Source organism: Colletotrichum destructivum, chromosome 4 (genome assembly GCF_034447905.1).
Source record: "Colletotrichum destructivum chromosome 4, complete sequence".
Taxonomy (NCBI): Eukaryota; Fungi; Ascomycota; class Sordariomycetes; order Glomerellales; family Glomerellaceae; genus Colletotrichum; species Colletotrichum destructivum.
The window spans coordinates 504999-517140 of record NC_085899.1 but is presented as its reverse complement, the minus strand read 5'-3'; the positions used below and the strand labels follow the sequence as shown (position 1 = coordinate 517140).

The 12142-nt window shown below is 55.8% G+C and overlaps 2 protein-coding genes across 2 annotated transcripts; one reads left to right on the top strand and one right to left on the bottom strand.

Moving 5' to 3' along the window:
- Nucleotides 1–427: 427 nt before the first annotated feature.
- Nucleotides 428–953, top strand: CDEST_06062 (uncharacterized protein; the record flags this gene model as incomplete). Its single annotated transcript, XM_062922221.1, has 1 exon — nt 428–953. The coding sequence occupies exon 1, from the start codon at nt 594–596 to the stop codon at nt 951–953; it is 360 nt and encodes a 119-aa protein (XP_062778272.1). The 5' UTR covers nt 428–593.
- A 507-nt stretch (nt 954–1460) lies between these two features.
- On the bottom strand, nt 1461–2007 carry CDEST_06061 (uncharacterized protein). The gene has a single exon (XM_062922220.1). It carries the CDS (start codon nt 1819–1821, stop codon nt 1471–1473), a length of 351 nt encoding a protein of 116 aa, XP_062778271.1. The 5' UTR covers nt 1822–2007; the 3' UTR covers nt 1461–1470.
- Nucleotides 2008–12142: the final 10135 nt, after the last annotated feature.

The window sequence follows — 12142 nt, the reverse complement described above, 5'->3', positions numbered from 1 at the left end:
AAGTACAGAGTAAGGGTATGCGAGACAAGAAAGTCCCGAGGGTACGGTCACGATTCTCTCAACCCATGTAACCAATCTCACATGACTCGAGGATGATGATGAACATGGCTATCCCTCTCTCTCTCCCCCCCCCCCCCCTCCTCCTCCTCCTTGCGACTCTGCTGGGAGCCAGGCAGGGTACGCAGCTCGGCCGAGACTTTTTATTTTTTTTTCCTTTCGCAAACGGGGTTGGTCGACCAATACTATAAGGTCACGTAGGGCTGAGGTCCGGGCAATGACTTGCAGACGAGATTCGTTTCAAGTTGCGGCCTCGAAAACAGCAAGGAGTGGATGGATGGATGGGTGGATGGATAAGATGCTTCACATTATGGAGAGTCGCGGCGTTTTCGTCAACCACAGACGGGACTCGTCCGTGTCTCGTCCTCGTCGTCGCCCGATAACGACACGACACGACACGACGTGTCCCTCCCCCCGTCTTACACACGGATGGCCGCATCCTAGCCACGCTCCCACATGGAATTGCTGACACCCTTCCTTTCGCCGTGTGTCACGATGATGCCTGGCCAGGGAGGAGGAGGAGGGCCTGCAGCAGGATGACGCCTCGAGGAACAGCGAAAGGGGAAGAAGGATCGTGGACGAGAGTCGCATCATCGTCAACCGACCTCCGCATCTTTCTCTCGCCCAGGTTCAGACCATGCGCCCCACAGGCCTCATCTCACATTGGAGTCAGCGATTGCCTCCCCCGCCGCCCCCCTTGCTCGCATCATCGATCACGGCGTGCTCGCACTCACAGCACTCACACTCACAGCACTCACACTCACAGCACACAAACACATACATACATGGCCCGTCTCGGTGCGTATCTGGGCCAACGAGAGAGTCCAGGAGGGAGACTGCTGCAGCGGACCAGCACTGACGAAGGGCATCGTTGGCGGCCGATGGGACGGGTTTGAGTCTGACTGCCCGCCAGGGCCGCTGCCTCTCTGGAGACTTGGGGTGGGCATGGTTCTTACCGACGGGTCGAACCAGCTTGCAGAACTTGCCGGTCGCAGACAAGAGATAGAAAACAGAGACAGAAAGCATGGAGAGAAAACATGGAGAGAAAAGGTGCGGATGTCACGGTGGCTGCAACCCACCTGGCGAGGCATTTCTCTCTCAGAATGTAAGGACTCTAAAACAATGCAGCGCGGGCGACATGATTCTCGCCATGGAGCAAACCAGCCCCCCCCCTCCCCTTTTGAGTATTTGTTCTTGAGTTGTCATCCCCCTTACTCGCCGAGACCACCCACACTCGTGCGATTACTCGATACAAGACTATCAGTCTGCTATCACAGACACACTCACGTCAACACGAAAACTCTGCTGCCTAGTGCTGCCTGTGCCCCTCTCTCACGCCGTTTCCCGCCCCTCCTTCGTCTTCTTCCTCCTCCTCCTCCTCCTCCTCCTCCTCCACCTCCCCCGCCCGCCCTCCTACGCCGCGCGCCTGCAGTGGTTACGGCCAGGCATGGTCATCGGTTTGATGCCTTGCCCACGGCCCCTTGGGACTTTCCGTCGGAGCGAATGGTCAATGGCATCGGGTGCCGGAGTTGCGAACGAGCGCGCGTTTGAAGCATGAAAGCAGATATATGTATACCATCGTATTGCGTCCCAACGGGCCCCGGGCCAGAAGAGCGCGCGCCCTTCCGGAAAATGGGGAAGAACGCCAACGGGGGGGGGTTTTTTTTTTCGGGGCCCGAGGCCGCCGCGTTCCCGGGCCTGGGTTCCGTATCGGCCGGTGCGTCCGCCCGGGGCGAAGTGGAGGCGAGGCAGAGACTTTGACATATCATAAGAGGGGGTTGGTATTGGTGTTGTTGGTACGGATGGAAGACTGAGAAGAGGCAGGCATGCTGGCTGTCAAGCCCAGCATGGCAGACGGAGATTGTGTATGCAAAACATGCCCAGCAAGGCTGATGTCGGGTCTACTACATGCCACACACCCTCACCGGCCGGTGTCTTTTTTCTTCTTCATCCCCCCCCCCCCCCCCCCCCTCTTGCTCTACACGGTGTATTTCGCTTCGTTACAGAGTAGACATTTTAATCAACGCTGATCGGCCGTTCCTCATCTGTGTCAGGCGTTTCCCCAGCATCGCCACCTCCGTGAATTGGGCCCCCCGTCATCTCCGGCCAGGGCCCGAAGGTGAGTTTCGCTCCGTTGCAGGTCACAGGCGTCTGTGCTTCTACTAAAGGTCCGACGTTGAGCCCGCTTTTTGGTCTCTGGAGGATACAAAAGATCGACAGCGGCACAAGGTTTGGGAGAGAGGGCCGAGCGCAGAGCACCCCGTGCTCATCTACGTGGTCTCGGGAGCACATAAGCATACTGTATACACACGCACACGCACACTCACACTCACCTTGTCAGCACCATGGGTGATGATTCAGCGAGGTGGGGGGGTGTGCGCTCAAATGCCCGTCGAGACGGCATTCGAGCCACGATCAGATCAGCCGCTCGTTCAGTGGTTGCGGAGCCAAGGTCGTCTAGGTGAAGAGAACCTTACCTACCGACCGACACCTGCCTATGGCTCACCGGTTACGTCGAACAGGCAGCACGCCGAGACGGAAGACCTGCTCCATCTGGCAAGCTCGTGGAACCGGTCTAGAAGCCTTCTGGAAAGTCTCGCCAGGTCCGGTTTTTGGCCCATCCTCGTCGGCTCATGCCGGCACCCTCATTCGGCTACTATGTAGCATCTGCTTCTAAAGCATCATGGAAGACCATAGGTTTCCGCGACAAAAACAAAGGCACACCACGACGGCGGCGGGTGCTGCTGAATGACTAGCGATGTTCAGCGCGTCTGACGACGTTGGCATGACACAGCCCTCTCAGGTGGCTTGACTCGCCCTGTCTTTACTTGCTGCATATGCGGACCCTCTCAACAGGAGACTTTTTCTCCTCCTTTTTTTTTTTTTCTTTTTTTTTTTTTTTTTTGACGGGATCGACGACGGTGATCTGCTGCCGCCCCAAGATGCGGACGACCCTCCCTCCCCCCCTTCATCCCCGCGGTAGCACCGGCGGAGGAGTGGGCAGTGAATGTCTGTCTGTCTCGGCCTCACAGAACACACGCCTCGCCCGACTTGCCTCTGGCCGCACTAAAGTGTGTCATTTCGCCGAAAGGGCCGCTGCCAGGAGGGTGGCATGTTGCCCTGCCCGTAAAAACGGGGAGGAGGCATCTAATAATAAAAAAAGCTCGCCTGTGGTGATGGTTGGTAGTCAGTACTGACAGTCAGAACTATACTGACGATTGGCTGCCACCAACCACATCCAATTACACGAATAAACCTACGGTTGGTGTTGCGTTGGCGACACTCTGGGGGCGTCTCCGGTCAACCGAGATCACCAAGAGACTCACTCTCTCATCTTAGCCGTCTAACGTCGATCCAAGAAGCCCATGTTAGCGTGTATGTAGAAGGGGATGGCTACGCCGACTACCGGACTTCGCTCCGTGGCCTAAATGCCTACCCCCCGTGCGAGATCTGCCAGTTTGCGCATGCTGCGCCCAGCGATCAGCGTGCCGGGGGGTTGTGGGGGGGGGGGGGGGGGGGGGGGGAGGCCCCGTGGCATCCGGGATGGAACCTTTTACCGGCGCGAATATGCTGCATACGACGCAGGACAGCAGCAGAGCACTCAATTTGTGAAGGGATCAACCCGTAACACGCGTGGTTTCCTTTGTCCTCGACGCACGAGGGATCGACCGCCTTGGCTACGCAATTCGGTGTCTCAGCACGGGCGTACGGATATCGTCGTTCATCCACGGATAATGATTAAGTCGGCCCCGGAGCTCGGTGCTTGGGGCGGTGTCCTGCGAGGGGAACAACAGGCCCGGCCCAAAACGGCCAAGGAATGCCTGTTAGACCGATGGCAGGAGAGTTGCAAAGACATCAGGAACACGGGTATGTGCTGGTAGAGCAACGACAACTCTCGCGTTCGGAATGGTGTTCGAATCAGCCACTGCCATTACGAACTAGGGGCGGCTCGGTCGATGGTAAGCTGGACGGCGAGGGTGACGCGTGCGCTCCGGCTGCGACAGCCAATCGCCGGCGGTGCTCCGGCCGGAGCAATGACTCTCTTGGAGTCGTCCCGAATCCGGGCACGCCTCGACTGCCGGCAGCCCTGACCATCGACATCGACTGAGCTACGTGGCCCTCTTCTCTCGACCCACGGCTCTTCTCTATGGTCTAGCCCCCTAGTTTAATAGTCTGGGTATCGTAATCACGCGACTATGTACAGTTACAGATGCTCCGTACGAATACTCTAGGGAGATTTGACATTCAGGGAAGCCCCCCCCCCCCCCCCCCCCCCCCCTTTCCCTCCTTGGTGCCTTTCCACCCCCAAACCCAGCGGCCCTGTTTGTGGATCCCCCTTCCCTCGTTTTGAGCTGCTCTGGGTTTCGATGTTGGATCGCCGGCGACGAGAGTGGCAGTGCAAAAATGCAAACAAGAGCCAATGTCCCAACGAGGTTGCGAAAGGAGCCCATCGACGAGTCATATAGTCAGCCCTTTGGGGGAACCCTTGTTGACAGGTAACATTGGCAAGTCATTTATTGACTTTCCAACGTTTGCTCTCTCCCTCTCTCTCTCTCTCTCTCTCTCTCTCTCTCTCTTTCTCTCTCTGTTGAGTTTTCCTTTCTTCCTCTTTACACTATTCATCTCTTCGGCCACTTCGGCGGGGTTTCATGGGCTTGTCTGAGTTCAATTTCGGTCGTATCCTCCCACCCGGGACAAAGACGGGACGGACCAATAACGATAGGACGTCGAGGCAACTCATTTCTCTTCCCCTCGACTGACACTAGTCTACAACAAACCCCCATCCGGCTGATGACGATGTCACTGGCTTGAAGCGATTGATTACCCAAAGTTGACTTTCCCCCGGCCCCCTCGCAAACTCTCCTCATCCCACACCCCTTCTACCTGTACCCATGCTTGGTAGGGCTCCGTCTCTCCGGCTCCTACCCAGGCCATCCCCACCCATCCCTCCCGACATGCCGAGGTTGAGGACGGGGATGCCCTCTTCTTCCGGAAAGGCTCGAGCAACGGGGGAACCACCGCTTCTACCAAAACCGTGCTGATTAATGGCCTCGCACTCTCCACCCTACCGAGCAACGCGACACTTTGGGAACGCAACGCCAAGGCCTGACCCCCTGTCTACCGCTAGGGCAACGTGTTAAACCCTCCACCTGGGAACCTGATATGCAAACACATGTTGTAGGGTCACGAGGGGGTGAATTTGGGCGGGCCGGGCAAAAGATGGTAAAAATCACAGCCTCTTGATGTCGCCAAGGCGTAGTCCAGGAGCGCGGAAGAAAGGGGGGGGTAATGAGTTGAACCGTCGTCCGATTTCGCCAGATAGTAGGGACTGAGCGTTCATTGTCTCCTTTGTGACCTGCCTACTTTTGTACGCCAAGAAGAAATTGGATGTCTTCTGGAAGAACACGAGTACTCGCAAACTAGCTTCGGTCTCAGGCACCACGTTTGAGAACGGCCCATGGCAATAGTCTGGAGACTAGTCTGGCCCACGATACCCTACGCCAAACACCCCCCTCCCCTTCTACCGTGATACAAACTCCCACTCGGGTCCCGAAGAGTTCTCTATTGGTCACAGCTTTTACAACTATTGCTCAACACTGCAGCGCAAGCGTATCTGTGCCCTGCTGCTCCGTGTTGCGTGCAGGGAGGCTCCATCGTTCCATTCTCTTTCTGCGACCTCGAGGCTCAAGGGGGACTGGCCGACTATACCGCGAACTACATACCCAAGCATCCGCTGGCAACCCCCAATTCTCCCTCTCGCAAGCACATCATGTTGATGTCAGACGTACCAGATAGCCACTCGAGCCGGAGAGGCCAACCGTGCCATATGTCAATACTCACCAAGTGTCTGTCTGCACGGGACCCGAGGAGAGCGGGAAGGGGGGTTGATTGAGTAAGAATTGACAGGTAAAATCCTTGCTAGTTTCCATCGAGTTCACCACGACATTTTTACGGTTGGTCACCCTGTCCCGGTTTTGGCTCCTCTCTTTCTCTCTCTGTGAGCGTGCGTCTCGCTCTCCGTCAAACACCGATCCCCATGTCAGGGATACGAATGGATCATCATGAGGTCTTGCACTCTTTTTGGGTTTACGCTCTACAGGTACGGGTATCCGCAGCCGGCCCCCAACAGGCCAACGAGGATTGAGTTGTCTGACAGGGCACACAATTGCAGATGGGCCTGTAGAGACGACGGTCCTGCTCCTCGGTAAGCTTTGTCTTTGACCGCAGAAAAGCAGGAAAAAGGGCAGAAAGCAGCGTTTCATCCTCATCCGATCTTGTTTTTCTCCCACACACGCGATCAGCGGGCGATCAGCAGCTAGCCCCCCGGCCGCTCCCAGCCAGCCAGCCAACCTCAAAAGGTGTGAACCAAGAGAGCGAGAGAGAGTGTGTGTGTGTGAGAAAGTTCGGCCTTTCATTTTACAAGGAGTATGGCGCACAGCTGAGCACTCCTGGACAGTGGTCTCCACATTCTTCAGTAGAGCCTGCTTTTGTCCTTCTCCACGAACCTGCAGTGCCCAAGGACCAGGGCGGATATCAGCCAACCTAACAACAAGCAGGCCAGTGAGCTGAGCCTCGGTGTGCAGCGGCGTGCAGTCACAACTCGCCACCCTCCCTGCCTCTGAATGCCCTACGGGGTGGGCATCAGGCCTTGTTGCCACGGGGCTATCGTAACCTTGCCTTGTCAAAGGGCTGTCTGTTCCTTGGTTAGGATGATATCCTTCCCCCCACCCTCCCCGAAGGATTCCGAAGCGTTATCAAATTGCAAAGTTCCCAAAGTGCGGTGAGAGTTTTGAGAAGGGCGCTAACCAGCCCTGCCGTGGCCCCCTCGAGATCGCGTATGTCGCGTGGTGGACGGCAGATGGAGAGAGGAGACAGCAACGCTCGCTCTGCAAGGGCGGCGCCTGGGGGTTGTTTTGGGCATTGCAAGGTTGGAGCATGGTTGCCATCAGCACATCACCGCACCTAGGCCAGGATGATTAGGATGAAAAGCGGAAACTTCACGACATGGACGCGCTCCCCCTTTCCACGATGGCCCCCACGACTTAACTCAAGTTTGGGCTATCTATCCGTACAAAGTCATCAGCTCTAGCCCGGAATGGCATGAAGCACCTCTCTCTCTCTCTCTCTCTCTCTCTCTCTCCCCCGGTCTGTTGATATCGCTCTTGAATCCAAGATCTCCGCGCAGCTCGCGCATAGCTGGTCACCCTGAACGGTAATCGCGACCATATCATGTGTGGTTGTGGCAGTTCACCGATAATCTCGGCACTTGGTATCATTTTCCTCCTTCACCCCCTAGTCAGACTCTTTCTTGTCCCTCTCTATATCTCGTTTAGGAAGCGAGTGATTTGCGCCTGGGTCCCGGTTTACAAGCATTCAACATACCTGTACAGACTCGAGTGACTTCGAAGCTCGCCGAAGCACGAGTCGACGGGCGTGCGTTTAACGGCATGTCCACCGGCCCCAGACAGGAGGTCAGGCCGACGACAAGCAACGTTGCTCTCTTCGCTTTTATGTCGGACATGTCGAGTCGGATCCCCTAGTCAGGTACCCGCAGGCCAGACAGAGAGAGTCAGAGAGCCCGCGGCCCGCCGTCTCCCCTGAGAGAGAGCGAAGCTATCCCCAGACTCTCATGTTTTCCCTTGTTTACACACCGTACTTCCCTGGCTGATAAACAGCTGGGTTGTGTGGCCCATACCAAGAGCCAAAGTGACCCACGCAACCTAACCTCCTGAGCAACAACGAAGCCGGATTCGTCGCGAGGAATGGGGCCCCCATGTCGGAACGAATTCCGTGGGAGGAGCTTCTTCTTCCCCCTTTTCGTTTGTTCCCCCCCCTCTCTCTGTCTTCCCATGTGAATGAACTGTGGGTTCGCGTCCAGGGCCGAGATGTGTCGTCATTGCGATCGGCTCGGGAATTGTTCCATCACCTATTTACACCAAGTATTCGTAAAAGGGGGGAGGGAGGGGACGACTGCCTCGCTGGGTATCCCGTCTCCCGGTCGGTTTTTGCCGGGGTGCTAGGGTTACTGAGTAAGGCGAGTGCAGCTTTACTGGGCCGGGTTGCAAAAGAGAGTTGCAACTGTGCTGGATACTCGATTACCCCTTTGGGCCATGTTGCTATTCGGGGCATACTTTTTCTGCCTTCAGTTGGTTTGGACAGTCAAGTCAGTGCCAACACATGCTTTGTCAGAAGTTCCTAAGAACGCGCTGGGACCGGGGGGAGGGGGGGAAGAGGGCCGTGGACTTAGTCAGGTTCTGTGAAAACCCACAACCATCATCCCATCACGCAAAACGTTTTCCGGGTGAAGGATGCAAGTGGCTCCATGAACCATCTCATCTTGCCACGAGGCTGCTCAGCCCGCTCGTGTTTCGGGGAAAGTGTGTCAAGAGGAATAAATGATTTGATTCGTACAAATACGCCCTCGTGTTAGCCCAGGTCGGACTCTGTCACGACGTGCGCGTGTCCCGAGCTTCTTGGAGCCGCTGTGCTGACACTTGTGATTTGCGGACAGGTCAAGCAGCCATCGGACTTGTGGAGTTGTGAGCTGCCACAGAACCATGGTCGTATAGATCGATGACGCTCACCTACACATTCCATCACAGAGCATGAGGGTCTTTGGTCTAGAACTGAGCTTCTATGGATATCTTCATGAGGTATTAATCGTGATGCCGTTCGGATATTAGTTGCAAGGGGACATAACAGGGATGACGCATCCGCCGCTTCTTTTCCCATCTCGCACCGTGATCATCGTCAGACGGGGACCAGCACCGGAGGTTTGTCTCGGATGTAGTGTAGTGTGAAGCGGTAGTGCCGTTTGCTAGTGTGAGGGAGGAATTTCGAGAACGTCTTCTCTAATTTGGTCTATTTTGCCATTCCCCCCTCAAGCGCCCTGACGTTGTCGCAGACCCCCAGAGTTAATTGTCTATACTGTATCGGAATGTTCTGTAAGAATCTGTGTGCAACGACGATGCTAACATCATTGTGTCTTATTGAGTGTACATGGTAATGTTTTGTCTTTTGCTTCTCCTTATAACTAGGTATACTGGTCTCAGAAGGAGTTTCTTCTCCTTGTACTGGGATTGTGAGGGCGAAGTGCCTCGGATCCCAGCAACAGAGGCGCGGTCTAAGTTTCGATGGGTGGATAGGACTGTGGCAACCTTTACAACCAACCTCAACGTTACTCGCCCCGGTCCCCAACCCAACAGTTGCCGAGCCGAGTCCTTCTTGCAATCCCACCGGGCTTTTGCTTCACCAGTGAGTCTATAGTACACCAAAGAAGGCAAGTTTCACCCTGTCATGCCTACCACATGAATAATCTCCGACGAGGGCCGCAAAGACATCTGGAATATCCCAAATGGGCTGTGAGGGGGAGGGTGGGCCTAGTTTTGAATGTCTAGTCCTAGCGGCTTGATGGTTGGCGGAGTCAGGTGGGCTTGGGTGGACTCAGCATCCGTAGGGGGACGGACGGGGCTATTCATTGACTCGTCTCCATGTTCGAGATGGGCCGAAGTCTGGTGGGGGATGATTCCGTTCTGAAGTAGATGATGGCGATGGGCGGGTTTCCAGCCCTAACCCCCTCACGGGTTGTGGGTGGGAAACGTCGACCCGGTGCGCGGCCTTCTAGACTCTTGTGTCCAACGAACAGTCTAGTGCTGGGTTCAGCCTAGTCTTTGCGGGGGTGTTGGCAGAAAGTTCTGACCGAGAAAGTGAGAATCGAAGTGGAACTCCGACTTGCGTTATTGGGTGTCGTCATGGAGGCTAACGGACGCCAGGCTGGTCAGAAGACCACACTCGGGAAACGATTAAGTTCGGACTGATACGTGATGTTCGTGGAGACCATGGCACACTCACAGCAGAGGATGTGCCATCTCGCCGAGTTCCGATGCTGGGACGTTGCTCACCGTGTGTCCCTTGATGGGCGGAGTAGCATCATGGGAAAAGCTTGAGAACAGACTTTCCAAGTAAGCAAAGTGATGTCAGATCGTAAACACTCCAGACACGAGCTTACGCCGTCCTCTCGGGAAACCGTCGTCGTTCCTTCGGCGAAACCTAAGCTGAGGAGAGAGAGGCTGACGATGCTAACCCAGTGTCTTGGTCCCACACGAAGCGAGGTGTAAGATCGGTCGAGCGTCAAGAGCCGCTCAGTCAGCCCTCCCGCTCCCTATCCAGTGGCGCAATCGGGCGGGCGGTGAGGTTCGTGGGGTCTGCGTTCATCTCGAATCGTATGGCAGATCGTGGTTTCGACGGAAATAGCTCGCGGCGGAGTGCCGCGTGCGTCAGTCAAGGGGGGCGCATCGGATGCCAGGAGGGTAGGGTGAGTTGATATTGCAGAACGGGCGGACACAAGACTTGCTGATACTGAGAGAATGATGCCGCCAGAACCGTCAGCCTAGCCTTGTGTGCCGACGAGAGGTCGTATGCCGTCCAATCCTGCGATGTGGTTCAGTCAGCGTCATGTCAGACTGCAGCCCTGGACTTACGCTCTCTTCGCCTTAGGCGCCCCTGTCGATCGAGTTCGTTCGCAAAACGCTAGTCAGACTAGTCGGCTGGCCAAGATACTTTAGTATCATGCGGAAGTCCTCAGCGTGGCGTGCGCTATGCCATGATGCCGTGTTCGGATCGTTCGGGCACAGGGTTGTCAGCGTTCCATGTAGTCTAGGGCTGGTCTGTTGGCAAGGCGGTCCGCAAATCCCGCCCAGTGGACAACGACGGCCGAAGAGACGTGATCAGGAACATGGTCTCGATTTGTCGCGTCATCCCGAGCGAACCGCCGAGCTACCCAGTACGATGGGAAAGCGATCCGGTTACCGGCGGCGCCCTCCACATATCTGCATTGATGAGGCATTCACGGTCTCTGTCTGGAACGTCCAACGGACAGATGTACGCGCTACTCCTGTCGATGGCAACTTGTGAAGATCCCAGGTCCTTGCCGGATGCTTCGGCCGGAGCGGGGTGGGGTAATGTGTCGTTGTCGTCAAGATGCGAGGCCGTCCGCACTGCATTCGGCCTCCACCAGGGCAGCAGTCCGGGAACTGGTCTCCCAGAGGTCTGCCGAAACCGACGCCGAGACCGGGCCCGAGTGGGGATAAAGTCCAGCTAAGCCCACCTCATATGCATAGCACAATGCGAGGAGATCGATGACGCCTTCCCGCCTTTGCTAGCGCAGTGCCGGGAGACGAGTGCCGTCATGCGGTAGTTGCTGGGCTTAGCGTATGCTTAACATCATCATGCTTGGCTGGCAGGCAACTTCGAGGTACGGGGCAATGATACCATAGGCCGGGAATCAGAGGTTGACGACGACATCAACTGTCGAATGGTTGGTCCCTTACTCAAGGACTGCAGAGTGAAGCGATGTTATGCTTAGATTTAAATAGCCAAGCCCTGTCTCAAGCTTGACCTCTTCCAGGGGGTGATGTGATACGTTGTGTGACGTGACGGCTTATCTCCGAGGACGGCTGTGGGGGTAGGCCGGAGAATTACAGGTGAGGAAGCGGCTATCGTGTAGATCATCTGAATACGCGCAAGTGAATTTGAAACGTGACGGTTATGATTGGCCTGGAATACGTGGAAAGAAGCTGTGAGTGTTGGGCTCTAGGATGTGCTCCGGACGAAAGCCTCCAAGGTCGTGATGGCATTGATGGAGAGAAAACGGCTTGGGCCGGGTTAAACGTTGCGCATCAATGGAGGCTTGGGCGTGGTGAAGCCTCCATAAAATTGTACCGCGAGTCCATGTAGTATATGTTTTTTGTTCATGTTCATATAACCCCAACAGTGTTCTTCCGCGTATTTGGACTTTATACGTGGTGGTTAGTGGCGTGCCGCAGGCGCAATGACGTCTCATGAGTCGTTTCCGCGTATAGAGAAACATAGGCGGCTTGGCCACACGTGGATAGCACTTTGTTTCACTGGTAAGGACTGCAACTGCGCCTGCGACTAGCCCACCACCTCCGCAGAGACAACCATGCTGAATGGTAATCATTCAACATCTGATTGGTTCTTGTCGTTTCCGTGGAGTTAGTGATGGGGGTTTGCTGCGAGACCGAGATGTTTGGACGGGATCGTCACCGGCAACCGGCATATTGGC

Coding starts and splice junctions, on each gene's coding strand:
- CDEST_06061 (XM_062922220.1), bottom strand. CDS start 1,821: ATGTCAAAGTCTCTGCCTCGCCTCCACTTCGCCCCGGGCGGACGCACC.